Genomic DNA, 27,719 nt, shown 5'->3' with positions numbered 1-27,719 from the left:
CATCTGGAATTGCCTTAACTTATCTCACAGAACACTGTATACAGACACTGTACACCTGGAATTACTCTAAGGATTACAACTAGCCAGACACAGCTGTTTGCTTTCACTACCGATCACTGTGTCATACTCAGGATTCTTGTCTATGAGCTCCAATTTGCAGATCATTGCGAGACCTTGGATCCTGGACACTATTATCCTATTTCTATTTAAAGGGACACACCCCTAAGATCTAGAATACATAGTCTCTCATTATGATTTAAGGTATAATAGGCCAGCTCAGGGTCCCTTTATTAGCAGTAATAGTATAGACAGTAACTGGTAGCTTTCCTTAGACATTCATGCATTTATTGTCTGTTCCTATGTGCATTGCTATTTTATATCTGTAATTCCAAATTGTTATTTAATTGCCTCAGGGGACCTTTTCAGCTGAGTTTTGGCTATTTACTCAGGATTTAGCGGACTAATACCCACTTACCAAACTTCCCTTTGAATGAGCAAAACCAAAGAGAGCCAATCAATCTGCATTGTGTCGATGTGTCATTTAAAGGTAAAAACATGTCAGAACCTAGAGTGTCAGGAGGGCTGGAAAGTTCACATAGTCAAAGTGGCAGCAGATGAACATGCAATTCTAAGCAACCCCCAAAGGGGCAGTGCTACATTTGTTTACAAGTTTAACCCCTTCACGCCTAAGCCTTAAACAGTAAGGGCCGGTTCACACAGCGAGGCGAGGCGAGGCGACACGGCTCGCCTCGCCTCGCTCCCGCAAGTCGCCCCCATTCAGTACTATGGAACCGTTCTGAGAGGAGCGACTCGAGTCGCTCCGACTCAGAAAAAAGGTTCCTGTACTACTTCGGGGCGACTTCGGGGGCGACTTGCATTGACTTCTATACAGAAGTCCTCTGCAAGTCGCCGCTGAGCTCCCCGCAGGTCGCGGCGAGGTAAGTCGGAGACGCCTCGCCGCGCCTCGCTGTGTGAACCGGCCCTAAAGTTAGCCCAAATATTATGAAAAATGTGAAAGATGTTACGCCGCGTAATTAAATACCTAACACGTCACGCTTTAAAATTGCGCACACTCGTGGAATGGCAACAAACTACGGTACTTAAAAATCTCCATAGGCAACGTTTTGCATTTTTTTTTTAACAGTTACCAGTTTAAAATTACAGAGGAGGTCTTGTGCTATAATTATTACTCTCACTTTAACGATCGTGGCAATACCTCACATGTGTGGTTTGAACACTGTGTAAATTTGCGAGCGCGACTTACGTATGCGTTCGCTTCTGCGTGCAAGCACAGAGGGATGGGGCGCTGTAAAAAAAAATTCTATTTTATTTATTTATTTTTACACCGTCCCTTTAAAAGTTTTCTTTTTTTTTATCACTTTAATTGCTGTCACAAGAAATGTAAACATCCTTTGTGACAGTCATAGGCAGTGACAGGTACTCTTTATGAAGGGATCTGGGGTTTATAAGACCCCAAATCCCTCCTTTGCACCTAAAAGTGTGCAAAAATGTTTAGCTATTTTAAATACTGACATATTTTAAATACTTTATGCTTTTAAGGCTCCAGTTAACCGGAAGTGATGTCTTTTATGTCAGCATCAAGGGGTTAAATTTGTATTTTTTGAACCCCCAAACATTATATATATTTTTTTAGCAGAGACCCTAGAGAATAAAATGCCAATGATGGCGATGATGACACACTGTATTTGTGCATCATTCCTTTCTTTTTTGGAAAAAATACACTTTAAAGCGGTAGTAAACCCGCTGAAGTTTTTTTTTTTTTTTTGACCTGCAAAGGAAAAGGCATAATGAGCTAGTATGCAGCGCATACTAGTTCATTATGAAATACTTACCTTAGAACGAGGCCCCGACATCTGTCCCGATCCACGCCGAGGGAGCTGACATGTTCCCTTGGGGTGTCTTCCGGGTATCGTGGGCTCTGGCGCTGTGAGTGGCCAGAGCCGCGATATCGTTACTCCCGAGTTTTTTGTCAGGCAGGGTCCGGAGTCTGCCGGACTTTTAGCCGAGAATCCCCTGTGCGCATGCGCCGCATTGCGTGGAGGAATATCTCCTAAGCCGTATAGGTTTAGGATATTTTTTTTTACCTACAGTTAAGCCTTATTATAGGCTTTCCTGTAGGTAAAAGTTCTAAAAATGACTATACAATCACTTTAATGAAAAAAAAACAACAAAAAAACACAATAGTTACCCCAGTGTATTTGTATAATGTGAAAGATGATGTTACGCAAAGTAAATAGATACCTAACATGTCATGCTTTAAAATTGGGCATGCTCCTTGAACCACACTTTAAAAATGTTTACAGGTTATCAGTTTAGAGTTACAGAGGAGATCTACTGCTAGAATTATTGCTCTCACTCTAACGATGACGGCGATACCTCACTTGTGTGGTTTGAACGACTTTCACATACCTACGTATATGTTTACTTCTGCGTGCGAGTACGAGGGGATGGGGCGATTTTTAAAAATAAAAAATTTTTTTTTTTCATTGTTTGTTTTATTTATTTTTTTTACACTTTTTTACACTTTTATATTTTTTATTTTTTGATCACTTTTATTCCTATTACAAGAAATGTAAACATCCCTTGTAATAGGAATAGGGCATGACAGGTCCTCTTTATGGAGAGATCTGGGGTCTATAAGTCGCCAGATCTCTTTTCTATTCAAATAAAATGGGGCAAATATTGTTTTTGTTTTTTTGTGTTTTTTTACATTCTTGAAAGTATTTTTACCCAAAAAAATTGCTGCACAAATACGAAGAAATTGCAGCGACTGCCATTTTATTCCCATGGGCAGACTTGGTGAACCTTGGCACCCCAGATGTTTTGGAACTACATTTCCCATGATGCTCTACTACACTGCAGAGTGCCTGAGCATCATGGGAAATGTAGTTCAAAAACATCTGGAGTGCCAAGGTTCACCAACACTGCCCTAGGTTCTCTGCTACAAATATGTATACAGTGGAACCTTGGCGTAACGCGTTGTAAAGGTTTCACAATACAAGCTATTTTTATTTTTAAATCCTAACTCAATATGCGAGCGCTGTCTTGCAAGACGAGCAGGATTGAAGCCACTGGGGTGCGCAGTACCGCATTTGGCCAGAGGTCCGGTGGCGCTCGCAGACACTCGGAGACGCTTGGAGACACTCAGAGACACTCCGTTCCCAAGCAGCTCCACGCGCTCTGAGTGTCTCCGGCGCCCCCTACCTCTGGCCACATGTGGTACTGCATACACCAGCGCCCTCACACCTCTGGCCACATCCAGTACTGCATACACTAGCACCCCCCACACCTCTGGCCACATACAGTACTGCATACACCGGCGCCCTCACACCTCTGGCCACATGTGGTACTGCATACACCAGCGCCCTCACACCTCTGGCCACATGTGGTACTGCATACACCGGCGCCCCCACACCTCTGGCCACATACAGTACTGCATACACTGGAGCCCCCAGATCTCTGGCCACATACAGTACTGCATACACTGGCGCCCCCACACCTCTGGCCACATACAGTACTGCATACACCGGCGCCCCCACACCTCTGGCCACATGTGGTACTGCATACACTGGCGCCCCCACACCTCTGGCCACATACAGTACTGCATACACTAGCACCCCCCACACCTCTGGCCACATGTAATACTGCATACACTGGCGCCTCCACACCTCTGGCCACATACAGTACTGCATACACTGGCGCCCCCACACCTCTGGCCACATACAGTACTGCATACACTGGCGCCTCCACACCTCTGGCCACATACAGTACTGCATACACTGGCGCCCCCACACCTCTGGCCACATACAGTACTGCATACACTGGCGCCTCCACACCTCTGGCCACATACAGTACTGCATACACTGGCGCCCCCACACCTCTGGCCACATGTGGTACTGCATACACCGGCGCCTCCACACCTCTGGCCACATACAGTACTGCATACACCAGCAGTGACTGTGGATCAAATTAGCTGAGTCTCCATTGATTCCTATGGGGAAACTCGCTTTGATATACAAGTGCTTTGGATTACAAGCATGCTTCTGGAAGGGATTATGCTCGTAATCCAAGGTACTGCTGTATAATATTTGGGGGTTCTGAGTAATTTTATAGCAAAAAAAAAAAAAGATTTTTACATATATGAAAGGAATGCCAAAATAGTATTGAAGTGATTAAATATTAAGCCTGGTAAGAAGCAAAAAAAAATAATAATAACAATAATTAAGGCAAATATTAGCCATCTCCCCCACAATTAAAACTCAGTTACATATTTTCATTGCCGTAGCATGTGTTGAGCTGCCATTTATTTGGATTTGCACCCCAATACACGGATGTATTGCACTAGTATTGCAATGCTCTGCAGTGCACAGTTACACATGATAGTGTATTGTGGTGCGTTGCATTATTTTTAGCATGTTGGGTACATTGGAAGCCCGTTCATTTCAATAGGCCGCCTTAATGTAATGCACGTTGGCCCTAAAATGAAAAATACTTGAAAGGCTTCCAACCCTAAGCGGACATCCGTTGTCACAACAAAAGAAAATAGTTTTATGTAAAATACACCCCACATGTTCAATGTGGACTCATATAAATAATAATATGAAGGAAACCAATTCTGTATCATCAAACGCTTAAAATCCGTTGTTATTTCTGCCAGGAATCACTTTTTTTTTTAAGAAAAAAAGCAGAATCAGCTTTTCAGATATAAAAATAAAATAAAATAAAAATAACAGCGCAGACATTTCCTCCAGGTATTTCCCTAGAAACCGCGTGTGATGATAAACACGGCGGGCCGCTGTCACCGGCAATGATCCAGGAATGCGCCACTTAAGCTCATTTTTGGGGTTTTCCGTTATTTATAGCAAACCTTTCCTGAACTGCCGCATTAACCTCTCGTTCCTCATCCCTGAGGGATTAAGGAAGATGAAGCGTTCAGACCAGCGCCAATCGGGATGTATCGCCTGAATCCCCCTCTGTAGTGGTACCCGTTACCACGGCAACTGACAAAAAAAAAAAAAAAAAAAACACTGTTCGCAACAGCAGCTTTTTTTCGATTTAATGAGCGGCAGGCGGTAAGAATAGCCTGTACGGGGAGGCCCTTTAACCCTTCCTAGACTGGAAAGAACTTTGATGCTTGGATAATGATTTAGGCCTCATGTACACAACAAATGCTACTTATACGGGCATTTTTCTTTTTCTTTTTTTTCCTTTCAGCCTGTAGAAGCAACTCAATGTTAGCCTATGAAGATTTACTAAAACGAGTGCACTCGGAATCTGGTGCAGCTGCGCAGGGTAGCCAATCAGCTTCTAACTTCAGCTTGTTCAATTAAAGTGGAGGGCCACGCTAAAAAACAAAATTACATTCAAATTTCCCCAAAAATATGAGAAAGAAAATTGATTTTTTTTTTAAACTTACCAGAAATGCCTGTTGCTAGGCAGATCGTCCTAATCTGCCTCTTCCTACTACGCGGTGACCTTTGGTGGTCTTCGGTCTTCTCTCCTCCTCGCGTTGTCTTCTGGGAATAGGGCGCGGTGTATGCTGGGAACTGTGCGTGTCCCAGAACACAGCGTGCCCCATTCACAAAGCGATGAGCGACTCGCGCATGCGCAGTAGGAAACGGGCAGTGAAGCCACAAGGCTCCACTGCCTGTTTCCCTTAGATAGAATGGCATCGCCGGAGCCTGAGAGCCAAGGGACAGGTCGGCCTCGGGCGGCCGACATCGTGGGCACCCCGGACAGGTAAGTGCGCTTATTAAAAGTCAGCAGCTACAGTGTTTGTAGCTACTGACTTTTAAAAAAAAATGTTTTCAGCTGGCCCTCCCCTTTAAACTTTGATAAGAAAACCTGGAACCTGATTGGTTTCCATGAAGAGCTGCACCCGATTTTGTACTCCCCAGTTTTAGTAAATAATCCCCTTATATGTCCATGCTCCATTATGCCCCGTACACACGATCAGACATTCCGACAACAAAATGCCATGTTTTTTTTTCCGACGGGTGTTGGCTCAAACTTGTCTTGCGTACACACAGTTGCACAAAGTTTTCGGAATTTCCGAACGTCAAGAACTCGGTGACGTACAACACATACGACGAGCCAAGAAAAATGAAGTTTAATAGCCAATGCGGCTCTTCTGCTTGATTCCGAGCAGTACTTTGTGCGTCGGAATTGTGTACACACGATCGGAATTTATGCAAATGGATTTGTTGTCTTCAAGCAATAAATCTTAAAAAGACATCCTTTAGACCAGTGGTCATCAACCCTGTCCTCAGGGCCCACTAACAGGCCAGGTTTGCAAGATAACTGAAATACATCACAGGTGATATAATTTGCTGCTCAGTGATTGCCGTATTCTAGTCTGCATCTCCCCAAGGTAATACATAAAACCTGGCCTGTAAGTGGGCACTGAGGACAAGGTTGATGACCCCTGGTTTAGACTGTGTTATTGGAGTTGGCGTGAATGGACGGGTGCTTGCAGTGGTGGGCAGCCTCTGTACTTTTGGTGAAAAAACAGCTATTACATGCGGCCCCTCTGGGGGCAGCGCAAAGCACAAGGTAAGAGTGTAAGAAAAGGAAAATGTACGGGAGAACTGACCCCAATTATCTGCTGTATTCCACAGGATGCGGAGAGGTCATCCAAGCCACCCATGGAGAGATAATGATGGAAAGTTACCCCTTTAATGCCCACTGTGAATGGAGCATCCAAGTTACCGCTGGATACACAGTAGAACTCAGGTACATAAAGCTTTATATTCCATATTCAAATGTTTAGTTTACGGACAGTATAGGATCTCATCTAGATGGGTAATGTTGTCGGAAGCAGACTTTGCCTTCAGGCTCATTGCTTCTCAAACACATGGAGAGGAAAACCATGAACTCTAAATCTATCTACATATTTCTTCACACACCTGACCTCTCTTGTCTGCAAAAAGTTATCAATGTCAGTTGGGGGATCTGTCTCTTGTATTTTTTTCAAGGAATATATATAAATCTATCTCTATCTCTATCTCTATCTCTATCATCTCTAGCATCTCTATCTCTATCATCTCTATCTCTATCTCTATCATCTCTATCTCTATCATCTCTCTCTCTCTCTCTATCTCTATCATCTCTATCATCTCTCTCTCTCTCTATCTCTATCATCTCTCTCTCTCTATCTCTATCATCTCTATCTCTATCATCTCTATCTCTATCATCTCTCTCTCTCTCTATCATCTCTCTCTCTCTCTCTCTATCATCTCTATCTCTATCTCTATCATCTCTATTTTTACCTCTCTCATCTCTCTCATCTCTCTCTCTCTCTCTCTCTCTCTCTCTCTCTCTCTCTCTCTCTATCTATATATATATATATATATATATATATATATATATATATATATATATATATATATATATAATCTCTAAAGTAAGGTTGCACCGATGACTTTTTTTATCGGTGAGTACGAGTGTTGATACTTTCGGTCAAGTTCTCACTGATACCGAGTACCCATACTTTGAAGTGCGACAAAACAAAAAAAATAGCGCAAATCGAACTGCAAAGAATTGCATGCGATTTCCCCCACTGCTCTTGTGTTTGTGTGTGTGTAGAGAAAGGTAAAAGCGCCATCTAGTGGGCAATTTATTAAAAATGTTAGAACTCACAGTACATATATGGCCAAATGCTAAATCTGCATAGGTGTCCCGGTCCCACCAATGCTAGTCATTGGCCGCTGAAGGTGCTCACAGGGCTAGAGGAAAAGTTCTGGGACCCTGTGGGTATAGGGCGGAAGTAATATCAGCTGGGGGGGGGGGGGGGAGGAGTGGACCGCCTCTACATCTCCTCCAGCCCTTTGGGCACCTCCAGCGGCTGTGATTTGCTCTCATCGGCGGGACCGGGACATCTATGTAGATATTGCATTTGGCCAGATATGTGCTGTGAGTTCTAACATTTTTAATAAACTTCCCACTAGATGGTGCTTTTCCCTTTCTATACACAAAAACACAAGAGCAGTGGGGGAAATCGAATGCATTTCAGGCAGGAATCGCCCCACATTCCTGTTTAAATCGCATTTGATTCTTTGCAGTGTGATTTGCGCCCATTCATTTTGTATTGACGCAAACCGCACTGCAAAGTATCGGTTTCGGTACTGGGAGCTTTTGTGCGAGTACCGTTATTTGCACAAATGCTTGATATCAGTGCAGCCCTATATATACCGGGGAATGTAAGACTACTTTCACACTGGGGCACTTTACAGGTGCTACAGCGCTAAAAATAGCGCCTATAAAGCGCCTCTCCTTGGTATCACACTGGAGCAGTGCGCTTGCAGGACGTGAAAAAAAGTTCTGCAAGCCACATCTTTGCAGCGCTATAGGAGCGGTGTATTCACCGGCAAAAGCTGCAGAGGCACTTTTCAGGCCACTAGCGGGGGTTAAAACTGCCTCGCTAGTGGCCGAATATCAGCGCCAAAATGACAGTAAAGCAGCGCTAAAAATAGTACTGCCGGTGCCCGCCCACCTCAGTCTGAAAGTAGCCTTAGACTGAGTAGAGGATGAAAAATACACAATGGGTTACTTCTTATAAACACTGCAGGTCAAAGTGACCAACAAATACAGAGATATAGGCAGCTGAAGTTATGTGTGTCACGTCACATTCGGCTACCCATCAAATTTTGCTACCTGCTGGAGTGGGCATGCGCGACGCCGCCATATGTGTTCCAACACAGGACCCCTCGCGGGCTCACTTTGCTTGCCGCACTTTGGGCATGGCCTCGCTTCGCTCTGAATTATTATAATCTAACTCTATGTCCACTTGGATGGGGGGGCTTGAACCTGGACTTAGGGGTGGAATGCGTATGGTGGTGCCGCGCATGCGCATTCCAGCGGGTAGCCAAATGTGATGGGTCGCCATATGTGACGAAACACCTGTCTTCTCTGTGAAAGCCATGCTTAGCCCTGCCCCTCCCACCTCCCAAGCCTGCCTATTTTTTATTGAAGATACTTTTCCATGTTAGATAACATGGATGCTTAGACCCCTTTTACACTGAGGCATTTTTCAGGTGCTTTCACGCTAAAAAAACACATGAAAAGCTCACAAAAAATTATTTCAATTAAAATCAATGAATGCTTTCTCACTGGAGCAGTGTGCTGGCAGGGTGGTGAAAAAACGTCCCTCTCCATTGAAATGAATGGAAAGCTTTTCAAAAGCGCCTGAAAAGTGTGAAAGGGGCCTTAGGGGAAGATAAGGGCCTGGGGGGGAAGGGCGCTGGCGGTAAAGCGGCACTATTTTTAGCGCCACTTTAACGTAGTTTTAGCGGCACTTAAAGGGTTAAACCGCCCACAAGGTGCTGCTGCAGTGCCACTTTGCCTGCAGGTTTGCGGCGCTGCCCCATTGTTTTCAGTGGGAAGGGGCACTTTAGGAGCAGTGAATACCTGCAAAGCTGCAAAGATGCGGCTTGCGGGACTTTTTTGACCGTCCTGCAAGCGCACCGCCCCAAGGTGAAAGCCCTCGAGGATATTTTTAGCGCTATAGCGCCTGCAATGCGCCTCAGTGTGAAAGTAGCCTGAGAGTCAAGGTTTGCAAATACCTTCTGCTGCCTATATAAGAGGATCTGCTAAATATTTTAGTAAGCACAAAATTGCCCATGTTTAGGATGAATTGCCCAGGTTTATGATGAATCGCCCATGTTTATGATGAATTGCCCATGTTTATGATGAATTGCCCATGTTTAGGATGAATTGCCCAGGTTTATGATGAATTGCCCAGGTTTATGATAAATTGCCCAGTTTTATGATGAATAGCCCAGGTTTATGATGAATTGCCCAGGTTTATGATGAATTGCCCAGGTTTATAACCGCTTTACTTGAAATGGGAAGATGTCCTCTTAAAGCCAATAACTATCTGCAGTTTCTTATAGCAACCACTAGGGGCCACAATTCCCTAATAGAAATGTTCTTGTCTTGACAACTATACTCAGCGCAACATTATATCCCTGACACCGCCAGCACTCCCAGCATCCTCCCTCTCCTATACCTTGTAATAATATTCCATTTCCAATCATATCAAATGTTTCCAAATATCCGAATAAATACAATGACAGAGCGCTATCTCTAATGTACAATTACATCTCAGTTACTGATGCTGGTTAGTAGCTTATATGGAAATATTGTATTTTAAATGTCCAATCCGTGCTGCTGATGGATGTTGGGGTCTCTATCTATCTAATTATTTATCAGTCTATCTACTATTTATTAATCAACCTATCTATATTGCGATTAGGGATGAGCCGAACACCCCCCGGTTCGGTTCATACCAGAACCTTCAAATGGACCAAAAATTCGTACGAACTTTAGAACCCTATTAAAGTCTATGGGACTCGAACGTTCGAAATCAAAAGTGCTAATTTTAAAGGCTAATATGCAAGATATGCAACAGACAACTCCAGCATTAAGGGGTATCTTCAGGTGTATGCTGTGCTGGAGGCCCACAACACCCACTTTAACTCCTGCAGATGCCTGTATTAGAGAACACCAGCATAACAGCATAAAAGGGTAGATACAGGTGTATACTGTACTGGAGGCACACAACACCCAATAACTCCTGCAGATGCCTCTATTAGAGAACACCAGCAATAAAGGGTAGATACAGGTGTATACTGTGCTGGAGGCACACAACAACCACTAACTCCTGCAGATGCCTGTATTAGAGAACACCAGCAATAAAGGGTAGGTACAGGTGTATACTGTGCTGGACGCACACAACACCCACTAACGCCTGCAGATGCCTGTATTAGAGAACACCAGCAATAAAGGGTAGATACAGGTGTATACTGTGCTGTGCTGGAGACACACAACACCCACTAACTCCTGCAGATGCCTCTATTAGAGAACACTAGCAATAAAGGGTAGATACAGGTGTATACTGTGCTGTTCTAGAGGCACACAACACCCACTAACTCCTGCAGATGCCTGTATTAGAGAACACCAGCTTAAAGGGGTATCTTCAGGTGTATACTGTGCTGAAGGCACGCAACACCCACTAACTCCTGCAGATGCCTGTATTAGAGAACACCAGCATAAAAGGGTAGATACAGGTGTATACTGTGCTGGAGGCACACAACACCCACTTTAGCTCCTGCAGATGCCTGTATTAGAGAACACCAGCAATAAAGGGTAGATACAGGTGTATACTGTGCTGTGCTGGAGTCACACAACACCCACTAACTCCTGCAGATGCCTCTATTAGAGAACACCAGCAATAAAGGGTAGATACAGGTATATACTGTGCTGTGCTGGAGGCACACAACACCCACTAACTCCTGCAGATGCCTGTGTTAGAGAACACAAGCAATAAAGGGTAGATACAGGTGTATACTGTGCTGGAGGCACACAACACCACTTTAACTTTAAGATGCCTGAGAAAAGAACACTGTCCCTGCCTATCTAGCTCTTTCACTGCACGGCGGAACACACTACACAAGGCCGCTGTGCTGGCAGCCTTATATAGTGCGGGGCATGTACTAAACCCCCTGAGCTATAATTATGGCTCTCCTCGCTGCCGGCGCTGTGATTGGCCAAGCATGCGGGGTCACAGTGCATGCTTGGCCAATCATGAGCCAGCAATGCACTGAGATGGCGTAGTGCATTGTGGGGCGTTCGTACCACACGAATTTGGTGCGAATGGTCCACAAAGCTCTGAATTCGCCGAACAGACGAACAGCCGATGTTCGAGTCGAACACCGAGCTCATCCCTAATTGCGATCTACCTTGTTTTCTATTATTTATCCTCATGTTGTGATCTATCTATCTACTTTTTATCTATCTAATTATTTATCAGTCTATCTACTGTTTATTATTCAACCTATCTATCTATCTATCTATCTATCTATCTATCTATCTATCTATCTATCTATCTATCTATCTATATTTCTATCTAGCCGTTTTTTTATCTATCTATCTATCTTGCTATGTATTTATCTTCATCTTGTGATCTATCTATTTATCTTATCAATCTACTGTTTATCTATCTTATCTAAATATTTGTCATAATAATTATAATTATTAGTCCATCCATCTAAAAATCAACCTATGTATCTTTCTATCTAACTCTCTATCTTGAGATCTACTCTATCTGTTATTTAGCTTCAACTTGTGATATATCTATCTACCTACATCTTGTTATCTATCTATCTAGATATCTATGTATCTTGTGATCTATCTATCGAATTATGTATCAGTCTATCTACTTCTACTATCTATTAATCACGCTATCTATCTTTCTATCTATCTATCTATCTATCTATCTATCTATCTATCTATCTATCTATCTATCTATCTATCTATCTATCTATCTACATCTTGTTACCGATCTATGGATCTATCTATCTTGCTATGTATTTATCTTCATCTTGAGATCTATCGTATCAGTCTACTTTTTATTTATCTATCCTCTCTATCTAAATATTTATCATACTAACTATAATTATTAGTCTATCTATCTATCTATCTATCTATCTATCTATCTATCTATCTATCTATCTATCTATCTATCTATCTATCTATCTATCTATCTATCTATCTATCTATCTATCCAATCATCTATCTATCTATCTATCTATCTATCTATCTATCTATCCAATCATCTATCTATCTATCTATCTATCTATCTATCTATCTATCTATCTATCTATCTATCTATCTATCCAATCATCTATCTTTCCTATCTTTCTGTCTATCTATCTTATAGACAGAAATGGCTGTAATGATTTTCTATCGGCATGTATTGGAGAGGGATGGCGTCTCCGGGGAGATATTGAGGGTTTAGGGAAATCGCACTTCATATTGTGAATCGTGACTGTTCTCCCTCCCCGGGGATGATATGAGGAGGGGGGTCTTCATTCCACATGTCAGCTCCACTTCTCTTCTTCTCAGGTTGAATTCAGTTTGTTTGTATAATAACACGAGAATGCTTTTCATTATCGGCATAGAACACGCAGCATCCCACCCACTAATAATTATACAATTATTCCCACTCAGGCAGTTGCTTTGTGTCAGTATGATCTGCTGCCGCTATGTATTATCTTCATTTTATTTCATAATTTAACTCACTAAGCAGCATCTCCCATCAATAAATAAATGCAGACAGTGAAGTGCTTTATATCGCCTGCTTACTGCCTATCTTAACCCTTACATGTCTGCACAACTGTGTGCATTGCATGTAATTGAAGTGCAGCCCATTTACTTTAATTGGGGGATAGTTTTTTGCCCAGCACCACAGTTGTGGCATGTATACTCTTCCCCATCCACTGCCTTTGCTCAGTTTTTTTTTACCCCCCCAAACCAAAAGTGTACACCTAGACTTAAGCCCTATACACAGTGCTTGACCTCACAGATGCGCTTCTGGAAGAATGGTCAAACATTCCCATAGACATACTCCTAAACCTTGTGGACGGCCTTCCCAGAAGAGTTGAAGCTGTTATAGCTGCAAAGAGTGGGCCAACTCAATATTGAACCCTATGGACTAACACTGGGATGCCATTAAATTTCATGTGTGTGCAGACTTCCCAATACTTTTGACAATATAGTGTTGAAGAATATGTCTCCAGCATCTATCAAATGACAAACATATCAGTTTTGGGTGGACTGACCTTTTTAACCATACTTGTGTAGCAGATGACATTTGGGATCAAATGTCACACGCATTGTAAATTTAGTTTTTGCCTCAGGACCCTACGGTACTGAGGGTTAATTGTGTAGGTAGGCCTTAACACCAGTCTGGCCAGGCCATGTTTGAAGTTCTGCCTGGTCATGTGAATGGTGAGGTGCACATAACAGGCTAGAATCAGTCCTGGTTGGATGTTTGGGTATGGCCCTCTCAGAGTCAATCAGCGGGAGTGCCGGGGACCGCTGAGGAGTCTGGGAGGGGGTACTTAAGCAGGTGTGGGTCACGTGTTTGGGGCTCCGGAGTTGTTCATGAGACCCGTGTGGTCTGTTCTGGTTCCAGGACCGGGGTAGCTCCGTGAGGGGTCCCGGTCACGGGGTGTCTGACATCCCGCAGCATGTTCCTGTCAGTGGCCCCTGATAGACCTATCTGGTCTGGGGTAGGGATCCGTCTGTTCCCAAGTCTCGGAGCCGATTGTTCAGAGGCGCTGTAACTGAGGGAGGATTCAAAGTGTCCGGGTGTGCTCTCGGCTTGGAGGGACACCACAGTTCGTGGAAATGACCGGGGGAGAACTCTTCGGAGGAGGGCCGGCAAGTGGCATCCTGAGAAGTGCCTGGTTACTGAGTTGGGAAGGACATTGATGAGTCCACACTTTTCCAGGACCACAAAAGAAGCGGGAAACATCCCAGGTACTGTCGGAAAAAGGTTCCTGTTCACCTTCAGTTGATTTTTCAAGTTCTGAGTCAACGTGCTAACTGCCATGATCTCTGGCTAGAGGTCTGTTCAGCCTTGAAGTACCCAACTGCGGGTAACTACTCTCTGGGTGGAAGTAGAGCCTTTGTTAAACCTGCAGTTCAAGGTGCCTGAGTTCTTCACCCGTGCCCTCTGTTCCCTAAGAGACTGTGTTTTGTGAAAGTTCTACTGCAAAATAAAACCTTTTGAAAGGAATTTATCTGTGTCAGTATACAAGTCGTTGGGTATCAACCCTGGGAACCCCTAGAAGTGGAAGAGCAGGCCAGGAGAAGGTAACTGGTAAGCCCATTCAGTCAAGGCAGCCCTGCAACGGGTTATGGCCGCTACACTTGCATTCTGTTTTGCCAGATGCAGATTGTTATTCGTATATCCTGAACTCAGAATGTTTTGACAATTGGGGATTCCCACCGGGAAGAACAATAGAGGGGTACAAAATAGACTGAATGTTGAATGCAACACTTTGCACAGCACAAAGTTGTCCCCAACTAATGTAGAAGTGTGTATGTGAGGACAATGTTTGCATATTACATCATAGATGCCAGATGTCTCGGATTTGCAGACGCAGTCTCCCACGCTCTGTCCTGATGATGCTGTGTCCTGGGCTGTGCCCTAGAATCGCATACCTCCCAACAAAAACCAAGATTGGTTAAACCCAGAAGTGCTTTTTTTTTTACCACTACTATTCTTTCATATTGGCTTTTGGAATTTACAAATGCAGCAATTTAGAAATCAGATGAAAAGTTAAGCGCTGGGAAACACTTTATGATAGATAAAAAGTTCATTTTATATACATCTATATGGATCAGACCAAAATGAGGGACAAATGAGGAGAAATGAGGGACAGAGGGACATTGCTCCAAATCAGGGACAGTCCCTCCAAATTAGGGACAGTTGGGAGGTATGGACCCTTATTTGAGTTACTGAGCATGTGCAGTAACCCAAAAAATGTATATTAACTGTGGGTAGAGGGTGGCTACATTCCTACATGCAGTGGGGAATGGATCATGGAGAATGAATGTAGCCACCCTCTAACAGGATGTCAGATCACAGCAGCAAAAGAAAAAAATGACTTTGGAGATTTGGGGAAAGCTGGAATATAATTTTTATTTTTTAAACCAGAGTTTAGTGTCCCATTCTTTAAGGTAGAATCTTGGAGGGGAAGCGGGATCACAAGCAGCCACGGGTCTCATTATGCAACACACCTCGTTCGCAAAGATTACTATGATTACAAGTCCCATTTGGTTTGATTCATTATGCACCCGGGGAATTCAATTTAAAAGGAGAAACACAGAACCAATCCTCCATCTCTCTAATTACTTATTACCATGTAATGATAGGAGCAGTCATTAGCACAGACAAAGGTTTTTTTTTTTACATGTAAAGACCAACCCTAATGTACCTGTAAACCTTTCTATAATTTAATGGTGGAATGGTCTAAATCCCTAAATATAAAATAAATTCTACTGGGAGATTTCCAATTACAGTATGCTAATTAGCTGATTGCTTAATCTAGACAACCCGTATAATTTGGAGACTGAACCCTCCCTATGATAAGGCTTAAAGTGATACTAAAGTCTCAGTTTTTTCTTTCAAAATAAGAAACATGTTATACTTACCTGCTCTTTGCAGTGTTTTTGCACAGAGGAGTCTCAATCCTTCTCTTCTCGGGTCCCTCGCCGGTGCTTCTGGCCCCTCCCCTCTGCCGAGTGCTCCCACAACAAGCAGCTTGCTATGGGGGCACCTGAGCCGAGCCACTGCTCTGTGTGTCCTTCAGAAACTGAGCTGTGGTTCGACCCCTCTCTCCTCATTGGCTTACTGACTTTGACAGCAGCGGAAGCCAATGGCGCCACACTGCAATCTCAGCCAATCAAGAGGGAGAGTCGCTGGCAGCAGAAAAACCCTCCTGCAACATCACTGGATTGAGATGGGGCTCAGGTAATTATTAGGGGGGACTGAGGGGGGCTGTTGCACACACAAGTTTTTTTTAGATTCATTTGGATTAAAAAAAAAAAAAAAAACTTCTGCCTTTACAACTACTTTAACATACAGTATCTCACAAAAGTGAGTACACCCCTCACATTTTTAAAAAATATTTTATTATATCTTTTCATGTGACAACACTGAAGAAATGACACTTTGCTGCAATGTAATGTAGTGAGTGTACAGCTTGTATAACAGTGTAAATTTGCTGTCCCCTCAAAATAACTCAACACACAGCCATTAATGTCTAAACCGCTGGTAACAAAAATGAGTACACCCCTAAGTGGAAATGTCCAAATTGGGCCAAATTTCCCTCCCCAGTGTCATGTGACTCATTCGTTTTACAAGGTCTCAGGTGTGAATAGGAAGCAGGTGTGTATAATTTGGTGTTATCGCTCTCACTCTCTCATACTGATTACTGGAAGTTCAACGTGTCACCTCATGGCAAAGAACTCTCTGAGGATCTGAAAAAAATAATTGTTGCTCTACATAAAGATGGCCTAGGCTATAAGAAGATTGCCAAGACCCTAAAAATGAGCTGCAGCATGTTGGCCAAGACCATACAGCAGTTTAACAGGAGAGGTTCCCCTCAGAGCAGGCTTTGCCATGGTCGTCCAAAGAAGTTGAGTGCACGTGCTCAGCGTCATATCCAGAGGTTGCCTTTGGGAAATAGACTTATGAGTGCTGCCAACATTGCTGCAGAGGCTGAAGGGCCAGGGGGTCAGCCTGTCAGTGCGCAGACCATACACCGCACACTGCATCAAATTAGTCTGCATGGCTGTTGTCCCAGAAGGAAGCCTCTTCTAAAGATGATGCACAAGAAAGCCCACAAACACTTTGCTGAAGACAAGCAGACTAAGGACATGGATTACTGGAACCATGTCCTGTGGTCTGATGACACCAAGATAAACTTATTTGGTTCAGATGGTGTCAAGCGTGTGTGGCGGCAACCAGGTGAGAAGTACAAAGACAAGCATGCCTCAGTTATAAATGAACACAGTGAGAGAGTGTGTTTACTGTATTCATTTAGAAAAGGAAGGTGCTGATTAATGACATAGTTACTTTTCATTAGCATATTGATGAGGGGGAGGGAGGAATCAGGGAGCGCAAAATATAAGAAGAATAACCTTTCAGCTTTAGGCATACATAAAGAGGCTTAAAAACAAAGCCACGTGAGCATTGAAAACCTACAAGCTAGTCCACACATTCATGTTAAAATACCTTGCTTTGCTTCTAAAAGCAAACCCTATAGAATTCTGCAAAAAATCACTTCTGTTATTTGTCATTTGTTATTTATTCCTGCCTGTCAGCTCCTTCCCTGCCAGAAGTCCGATTTGTGGGTGGTCCCTTTGTTGAACCAATTTAAAGCTCAGTTGCCATGTCCCCATTTGCCATGCACTCTGAGGAGACAGTCTCCTGTTCTCAGCCACCCCCATCTGGCATGCTGCCTGTGTACAGTCTCCTGCTCTCAGCATCCCATAGACATGAGGATGCAGACATCATTCCAACCCACCCCCCATCTTCTATGAGCATGCTTGTGATGTTTTAAAGGGAGTCACTCTGACAACCCCCCCCCCCCCCCCCCCGCACGCTTGAGCTGTGATGGCTTCTCCCAAAAACCAGTGCTGTCATCAGTGGCATAACTAGAACCTTCAGGGCCCCAATGCAAGAAACCATGAAGGGCCCCCCTGAACCCCTAGCCAGGGCTCTTCCCTCCGAATCCAGTGGTGGAACTCCAGGGCATGGTCACAGGTATGTAGTTCCACCACTGGCATCAGTAGTTTTTTTTTATTATTTTTATTTTTATGTGCCCCATTGGGGGACTGTCCCTAGGCAGGATGGGGTCCCCATCCCCAGAAGAGATGAGGTCCTTTTCTCCAGGGCAGATGAAGTTACTGCCCCCAGGTGAGAAGGGGTCCCTGTCCCCAGGGGAGATGGGGGTCCCTGTCCCCATGTGAGAAGGGGCTCCTGTCCCCAGGGGGAGATGGAGGGGGTATGTAATGGTGTGTGGGGGATGGGGTCCTCTCACTCACCATGACCAAGCTGTAGGCCGCGCACTCATCCATGTTGGCCTGGGCTCCATCCAGTGTGCTGGACGGGCGATCGGCATATCTCCCAGAAAGACCTTTCATCATCTGTGTATGACGGGGGAGGAGGGGGGCTGGCAGACAAGCCTGCAGTGTCCTCTGGGGACCCGTCTCTCATAGGGCTGCACTGCATCTGTGTGCTTAAAGTTTGTTTACCCCGGAGAAGTATGCAGTGCAGTGTGGGCCAGACTCGGGGGCGGGGGGGGGGGAAGGACTCTGGCTGGGGAGAACAGACATCGGACTGAGCGGCAATGCATGGAGCAGGAGAGGGGTACTCCGAGGAGTCGGCCGAGGACACAGGTCATGCGGGGAATGCACAACTAAAGAGCAGCCAGTGTGATAGTCGAGCATGGAGCTCTGCTAGTCACCCTCCACCTCCAGCCACCCGTGTGCATGGTGCACTGGTACCCCTAGCTGCCTATGCTGCTGTCGGCCATATGTAGAGGGGGCTGCATGGGCCCCCTGCAGCACAGGGCCCAGTTGCGGTCGCGACTGCTGCACCCCCTATAGTTACGGCCCTGGCTGTCATTTCACGTTAACTAATTATGTGTATCCTTCAGAACAGCTCGGTTGCAAAGTAGTGGGAAGAGGCCACTGTTGAATAGACATGTGCACCTCCGAAATCTTTGTTTCCTTTCGGATGCATTCGTTCATTGAAGAATTTTGTTTCTTTATCTTTTCTTTGTTTCTTTATCTTTGTTATGTCGAAACGACTTGTTTTCGGAATTTGCTTTGGATCTTTGGCATTTGTTTCATATATTTGTTGGTCCGGGTGGAGTCAAAAAAATAGGCATCTTTTTTGAAAGATTGCTATATATTCCTTTTTGGTTTCGATATTTCGAGTGGATTCATTAATTAATATATCAAAACTATTCAATATTTTCAGACGCAACAAAATAAATATAATTCAAAAATTCGGTGGCCGCAAATTTCTCAAACCTAGGAATTGCATTAGACTGTGGAACTGAACTGATTGACTATAACAATAACAAATTCAATTTAAATCACAAATTTACTTGAATCGGAATTATAGGAAGAATTTGGAAATTGAATTAATTCCCCTGTGGGTCCAAACTGCTGTCGAATCATGTGACGTCATCTGAATGAAACAAATGCATTCGTTCATTTTGGATTACAGATTAGTTCACGTTCATTGCTATGTCTATTCAGAGACTCATATACATCCGTATCTCTGAAAATAAAATTTGCATCTGAAAATCAATCCGTAACGAAAAGTCTACTGTTGACCATGCTAGCTCTAGATCCATGTTCCTGGACTATAGGTCTCAGCTCCTATGTGAATGCATCCTAAAGCTGGGGATCCAAATGTTTTCACGTTATCACAACACGACAACCATCAGATACTGGGGATTGGTGCTCCTGGCTTCTCCTGCCCTCACCTTACCTTTCTGTGCCATCCTTGGCAGCCTGGGCACTGTAAATAAGGTATATGTTTGACTGCACTTTTATGTACTTGTTATTGTATTGTTATATTCATTTAAACGTTTGGTCCTAGGAGAATTCCTTCACATATTCATTAAAACTCAACTGGAAAGTTTCTTGATTGTTAGAACTCTGGAGATGATTTAGAGGCCACTCAAGCCATGTGGCCATAGAAAGTTCTGACAGCGAGATGAACGATATGGGAAACCAGTTCTTGCCCACTTGACTAAGACATTCTTTAGGAAAAGCGAGAAGTGATCACTGATAAACCATCGAGTCTAAATAAATGCTTGCATTGTCCGGTCAGCACTTTGAAGCTCTCAGGAGAACTTTAGAATCATATAATCACTATTTTAGGACTGGTACCCACAGACTTGGCATGAGAGTACCCACGGCTATTTTTTTTTTCTCCTCAATGCTGAGGCAATGAATGCAATTCCACTGGCAGAGCACTAAACTGGATGTTGCTGCATCCTTCTGTATCACCGGGTACCAGGAGGTAAGCATAGGGTTGCCTAGCAACCCAGCATCGCTCATGCTCAGCCACTTCATCTTTCCCCTGTAGCAGGGCTACCGAAGGCTAAATGAAGTGTATACATATACCACAATCCTCCCTATGCAAAGTAACAGCAACTATAGAGGCACCGAAATTGCAACTCTACAAAGTGTCTTCTTCTTGAGTCTTCACAGGAAGAAAATATGAAGGTGGAACTTCCATCTTTCCTATCTTGCTGGATGAAAAAGTACATACTAGTAAAATATGTACAGCTGGTTCATGTGATTACATGTTTATGTGACCCTAGAAGTCAGCAAATACACCTCCCAGGCTTGTATTTATAACTTTTACAGAAAACACTTGAGATCACATGTGGATGTGGCCGGCCATTAAAGTAAGTGACTAAGTAAAGTAAGACGAACCTGTTCTACTTTTTTCACCTAGGCACGGTGAAGAAGGCATTTATAGAGCCACCAATGGGTTAAAGGATACTTATAGTGAGAAATATTGCAATATGGTATAGCACTATTGTGTAGCTGCCTAGCCATGTGTTGGGCTGCATGTCCTCCACGTGCACTAACATGGAGTACCTACTCTTTAACCCATTCCTGCACAGCATAGGTTGGTTTTCCTTAGACTCCCTGGCAGGGGCTGGCTGGCAACTTTTGACCCAGGGGGTAAGCACAACCCAGAGGCCCATGGTGCAACGATCAGCCCCCACCCACTCTCCCTCTTCTCTACCTCCTCCCGACCCCTATCCCAAGCTGAAGCTCCGCTCCAGGGACATGCTGATCAACAGGTGGTCGGGCTTGACATCTTTTGATTCTGTGACTCCGGGTTCCTAAACTGGCTGGTACGGGGTGATCAGGGGCTGCAGGGTAGAGCTCGGGTGGCTCAATTGGGGCTGGCTGGGGCAGAAGAGACTCTGTTGGGGAACAGGGCACACACAATCCATACTGCACTCTGCCTTCGTCCTTATCCTTTGCTTGGTAATGCCGCATACACACACACGATCAAACAAGCGGGTGGAAAAGTCTGGCAAACTGAAGTCCGCCGGACAATCCCCCGTGTGTAGCCTCCGACATACTTTTTTGACCCGAAAGTAAGGCGGACTTAGAAAGTAGTTTTGCACTCCAATCTTCCCACCGGACAATCCGGCCGTGCGTATGCCAGTCCACCGTACTTTTGAAATGAGCGGACTTTTCCCGCCCGGAGAAAAGTCCGCTCATTTCGAACGGGTCTCCAGGTAGGCGCCTGGTATGGACTTAAAGGGGAACCCCAACGCCGAAAAAAAACGGCGTGGGGGTCCCCCCAGGTCCACATCAGACCCTTGTCCGAGCACGCTACCCGGCCGGCCAGGAAAGGGGGGGCGAGCGAGTGGCCCCCCTCCTGAGCCTGTTCCAGGCCGCGTGCCCTCAACATGGGGGTGCCTTGGGGAAGGGGGGCCGCGCGGCCCCCCCACCCCAAAGCACCTTGTCCCCATGTTGACTAGGACAAGGGCCTCTTCCCGACAACCCTGGCCGTTGGTTGTTGGGGTCTGCGGGCGAGGGGCTTATCAGAATCCGGGAGCCCCCTTTAATAAGGGGGCCCCCGGATACCGCCCCCCCCACCCTATGTGAATGAGTATGGGGTACAATGTACCTCTACCCATTCACCTGTAAAATAAAGTACAAAAAAAAACACAACACACAAGATAAAATAGTTTATTGCACAGCTCCGGGGGTCTTCCGTCTTCGGGGGTCTTCTCGCCGGACTCCTCCGCTATCTTCCTGTAGCTCTTTTACTAGCGGAGCAGCCCGGCTTTCTTCCTCGCCGCCGCCCTTCTTCCGAATTTGGGGGTCTTGTCCCCCTCTTCGGTTCTTCTGCCGGGCGACCGCGCCTTCTTCTAGCTCTTTTACAGGCGGTGGCCCGGTCTTCTGTCGCCCCTGCCGCTGTCGCCGCCACCGCCTTCTGTTCTTCTGTTCTCTTCTTCTTCTTCTTTTTCTTCAGATTTTGCCTCGCCGAGTCCTCCACTCACAATGACGGGGACCGGGCACGCGGCGACTTATATAGGGACATCGCCGGATGATGTCCCCGCCTATTATGATGTCACAGTCCCAGCATCCTCTGGGACTGTGACACCATAATGGGCGGGGACATCATCAGAGTTCCCCTTTACACCAGAGTCTGCAGAGTGAATACACTAAGGTAAAGGAGTTTACTGATGTAAGAGGGGAGTAAGTACCCAAGTAGGTACCCTAGTACCTGTCACCAGGCCATCAGAGTACCCGAGTACCTGTCACCAGCCCATCGGAGTAACCGAGTACCTGTCATCAGCCCATCAGTTTAACCAAGTACCTGTCTCCAGCCCATCAGAGTACCTGAGTACCTATCTGCAGTCCATGCCTCATAGAATATACATTGGGGTGTTTTCTTTCCAAAGTTAGGTAATTTTGTGTAATTGGGTAACACTGTCCTGGTGCTCCAGGACCTTCAAAACTGTAATAGGTAGGAATGAAATGAGATGCATAATTAATGCTCCTAGAACATCTGAAGGTACTACTTCAATGTTGGGCCTCTGTGTGTGGCCAGGCTGTGTAAAAGTTTCACACATGTGGCATCACCATACTCAGGTGGAGTAGCAGAATGTGTTTTGGGAAGTTATTTTTGCTATATACATGTTATGTGTTAGAAATATCTTATAAATTGACAACTTTGTGTAAAAATAAAAGATTTTAATTTTCTTTCCATGTTTTCTGAAGACTTGTGTAAAAAAATAACCATTCAAAAGACTCATAATGCTTCATGGGGTGTTTGTTTTCCAAAATCGGGATCATTTTGTGGGTAATTCCATTGTCCTGGTGCTCCAGGGCTTTCAAATGTGTAATAGGTCATTAGGAAATTAGAGGTGTAATTTATGCTCCTAGAATGCCTGACAGTGCTCCCTGCATGTCTGACCTCTGTATGTGGCCAGGCTGTGTAAAAGTCTCACACACGTGGTATCGTCATACTCAGGAGGAGTAGCAGAATGTGTTTTGGGGTGTCATTTTTGCTATATACATGCTTTGAGTTAGAAATATCTTATAAACTGACCACTTTGTGTAAAAAAAAACACGTTTTCATTTTCTTTCCATGTTTTCCAAAAACTTGTGGAAAAAAATGAACCGTTCAAAAGACTCATTATGCCTCAGAGAACAGACGTTTTGGTGTTTGCTTTCCAAAATGGGGTAATTTTTTTGGTAATTCCACTGTCCTGGTGCTCTAGGGCCTTCACAGTTGTAATAGGTCGTTAGGAAATTAGAGGTGTAATTTATGCTCCTAGAACCCCTGACGGTGCTCCCTGCATGTTGGACCTCTCTGTGTGGCCAAGCTGTGTAAAAGTCCCACACATGTGATATCGCCATACTCGGAAGGAGTAGCAGAATGTATTTTGGGGTGTAATTGGAAGTATGCATATGCTGTGTGTGAGAAATAACTTTTTATTATGACAATTTTGTGAAAAAAAAAAGAATTGTGGGAAAAAATTACAACTTCAAAAAACTCACCATGCCTCTTACTAAATACCTTTTGACTGTCTACTTTTCAAAAAGGGGTCCTTTGGGGGGTATTTGTACTTTCCTGACATTTCAGAGCCTCAAGAAATGAGGCCATCACTGCATCAGGTGTGATCAGATGTGATCAATTTTCGATGATTTGCACCACAGCTTGTAGACTCGATAACTTTCACAGAGACTAAATAATATCCACTAATTTGGGTTATTTTTTACCAAAGAGATGTAGCAGTATAAATGTTGGCCCAAATTTATGAACAAAAATTACTTATTTGCAAAATTTTATCATAGAAACTAAAAAAAAAAAAGTGTTTTTTTTTTTCAAAATGTTCGCTCTTTTTTCACTTATGTCGCAAAAAAATCAAAAAACCCAGTGGTGATTAAATACCACCAAAAGAAGGCTCTATTTGTATGAAAAGTAATTGGCATTCAAAGTGTGAGAGCGCTGAAAGCTAAAAATTGGTCTGGGAAGGAAGGGTGTACTGAAGTGTTTAAATACCACCGCAATTGTCATTAAAAAGTGTGACAGAGCTGAATATTGAAAATTGGCCTGGGCAGGAAGAGGCTGAAAGTGCCCAGTAGGCAAGTGCTTAATGACGCTGCAGTCTTCATGGCTGGCCAGAAAGGGTTAACCAGATCCCTGTCGAGAACTACACTTCATTAAAACTACAAGGTCTCATTACTGTACGTACCTCACCAGCGCCATGCTGCTATTAATTAGACGTCTCCCGGGTAGCTCCATGTTATTGATGACCACGATGAATTATTGAACATCCCTGTCTGTTGGAGAATCATCCTTTAATATGTGGCATATCAGGATGAGATTCATAATGCGTCGGGACCAGACAATGAGATAAGAAATGAAAGATGGTGGTGGAAGACGCGTCCCAAAGCCGCTGACACTCAATCTTTCTTTTATTAAAAAACAATAATATCTTTATTAACACTCACTGGGATCTTATTCACTTGTAAGCCCTTGTACACACGGTCGGAGAAACCGTCGGAATGTGTCCTATCGGACCGTTTTGTCAGATAATCCGACTGTGTGTGGTCTCCATCGGACTGTTTCCGTCAGAATATCCGTCGGACCAAATTTTCCAACTTGCTGGAAATATTTTCCGACAAACTGGTCCGATCGGACATACTCCGATCATGTGTAGAGAATTCCGATTGGACAAAGTGCCACGCATGCTCAGATCAAATTCCTACACCAAAGCTATTGGCTACTAGCGTGAACGTAGTCCCGTCGTAACGAAATTACGTCATCACGTTCTGAACGATTGGATTTTCCGACAACTTAGTCCGACCGTGTGTATGCAACAGTTTCGGACAAGATACGTCGGACAAAATCCGACGGACAGAATCCGTCGGATTTGGTTGTTGGAATCTCCGACCGTGTGTACAAGGGCTAAGAGTCTATTCACACAGGGGCAACACGACTTGTAGGCGACTTGAGTCAGGCAACTTGGACACGACTTGAGTTAAGATCACAGCACGACTTGGGACGACTTCAAAACGACTTGTGATGACTTCAAGTGCGACTTGGGACGACTTACAAGTCGCCCCAGGCCAGGCGACTTTTGCCGTGGCCAAGCAGAGAATGAGCTCAAGGGGGAACTCCACGCCAAATTTCTGAAAAAAATTTGGCGTGGGTTCCCCCTCCAAGAGCATACCAGGCCCTTAGGTCTGGTATGGATTCCAAGGGGAACCCCCTACGCCGAAAAAACGGCGTGGGGGTCCCCCCAGACCCTTATCCGAGCACGCTACCCGGCCGGCCAGGAAAGGGGGTGGGGACGAGCGGGCGTCCCCCCCCCCCTCCTGAGCCGTACCAGGCCGCGTGCCCTCAACATGGGGGGGTGCCTTGGGGGAGGGAGGGCGTGCGCCCCCCCACCCCAAAGCACCTTGTCCCCATGTCGATGAGGACAAGGGCCTCTTCCCGACAACCCTGGCCGTTGGTTGTCGGGGTCTGCGGGCGGGGGGCTTATCGGAATCCGGGAGCCCCCTTTAATAAGGGGGCCCCCGGATACCGGCCCCCTACCCTATGTGAATGAGTATGGGGTACAATGTACCCCTACCCATTCACCTGTGAAATAAAGTACAAAAAAAAACACAACACAGGGAAAAAATATTTTATTGCACAGCTCCGGGGGTCTTCCGTCTTCGGGGGTCTTCTCGTCGGACTCCTCCGCTATCTTCTTGTAGCTCTTTTGCTAGCGGAGGAGTCCGGCTTTCTTCCTCCCCGCCGCCGGCCTCTTCTCCCGACTTCGGGGGTCTTGTCCCCCTCTTCGGTTCTTCTGCCGGGCCACCGCGCCTTCTTATAGCTCTTTTAGAGGCGGTGGCCCGGTCTTCTGTCGCCGCCGTCGCCGCCGCCGCCGCCTTCCGTTCTTCTCCTTCTTCTTCTCCTGGAGATGTTGACTCGACGAGCTCTCCGGCCACAATGCCAGAGCCGCGCTGTGCGGCCACTTATATAGGGACAATGGGGCGGTGTCACATGGGTTGATGTCACATGGGTTGATGTCACATGGGTTGGTCACATGGTAAGGGGGCGGGGTCACCATGTGACATCAACCCATGTGACCAACCCATGTGACATCAACCCATGTGACACCGCCCCATTGTCCCTATATAAGTGGCCGCACAGCGCGGCTCTGGCATTGTGGCCGGAGAGCTCGTCGAGTCAACATCTCCAGGAGAAGAAGAAGGAGAAGAACGGAAGGCGGCGGCGGCGGCGGCGGCGGCGGCGGCGGCGGCGACAGAAGACCGGGCCACCACCTCTAAAAGAGCTATAAGAAGGCGCGGTGGCCCGGCAGAAGAACCGAAGAGGGGGACAAGACCCCCGAAGTCGGGAGAAGAGGCCGGCGGCGGGGAGGAAGAAAGCCGGACTCCTCCGCTAGCAAAAGAGCTACAAGAAGATAGCGGAGGAGTCCGACGAGAAGACCCCCGAAGACGGAAGACCCCCGGAGCTGTGCAATAAAATATTTTTTCCCTGTGTTGTGTTTTTTTTTGTACTTTATTTCACAGGTGAATGGGTAGGGGTACATTGTACCCCATACTCATTCACATAGGGTGGGGGGCCGGTATCCGGGGGCCCCCTTATTAAAGGGGGCTCCCGGATTCCGATAAGCCCCCCGCCCGCAGACCCCGACAACCAACGGCCAGGGTTGTCGGGAAGAGGCCCTTGTCCTCATCGACATGGGGACAAGGTGCTTTGGGGTGGGGGGGCGCACGCCCTCCCTCCCCCAAGGCACCCCCCCATGTTGAGGGCACGCGGCCTGGTACGGCTCAGGAGGGGGAGGGCCGCCCGCTCGTCCCCACCCCCTTCCCTGGCCGGCCGGGTAGCGTGCTCGGATAAGGGTCTGGTGTGGATCTGGGGGGGACCCCCACGCCGTTTTTTCGGCGTAGGGGGTTCCCCTTGGAATCCATACCAGACCTAAGGGCCTGGTATGCTCTCGGAGGGGGAACCCACGCCAAATTTTTTTCAGAAATTTGGCGTGGAGTGCCCTCTTGAGAGTTGATAATTCTGTCAGAGTCGCCTCCGTATAGACGGAGATCCGACTTGGAGGCGATCTCCATTGAAATCAATGGGTACCGGTCGCCTACAAGTCGGATAGAAGTAGTACAGGAACCTTTTCTGAAGTCGGAGCGACTTCAGTAGTGTGCATTAAGACGGCTCTCATTCACTTACATTGCTTTTTAAATGTTGTCCGACCTGAGGCGACCTGAGGCGACTAGGGGCGACCTGAAGTCGGATCAGGAGTTGCCCCTGTGTGAATGGA

At 45.6% G+C, this 27,719-nt stretch overlaps 1 protein-coding gene across 1 annotated transcript in view; it reads left to right on the top strand.

Moving 5' to 3' along the window:
* PAMR1 (peptidase domain containing associated with muscle regeneration 1) overlaps nucleotides 1-27,719 on the top strand; it is a 115,250-nt gene that overhangs the window by 18,764 nt on the left and 68,767 nt on the right. Inside the window, exon 4 of the mRNA XM_077462960.1 lies at nucleotides 6,639-6,753. Coding sequence (XP_077319086.1) covers nucleotides 6,639-6,753 — 115 coding nt within the window. The remainder of the gene's footprint in view (nucleotides 1-6,638; nucleotides 6,754-27,719) is intronic.

This window comes from Lithobates pipiens, unplaced genomic scaffold, assembly GCF_037356315.1.
Source record: "Lithobates pipiens isolate NorthernLeopardFrog02 unplaced genomic scaffold, aLitPip1_a1.2 Scaffold_10, whole genome shotgun sequence".
In the NCBI taxonomy this organism is placed as follows: Eukaryota; Metazoa; Chordata; class Amphibia; order Anura; family Ranidae; genus Lithobates; species Lithobates pipiens.
The sequence above is the reverse complement of the archived record's forward strand: the minus strand, read 5'-3'. Positions and strand labels throughout refer to the sequence as shown.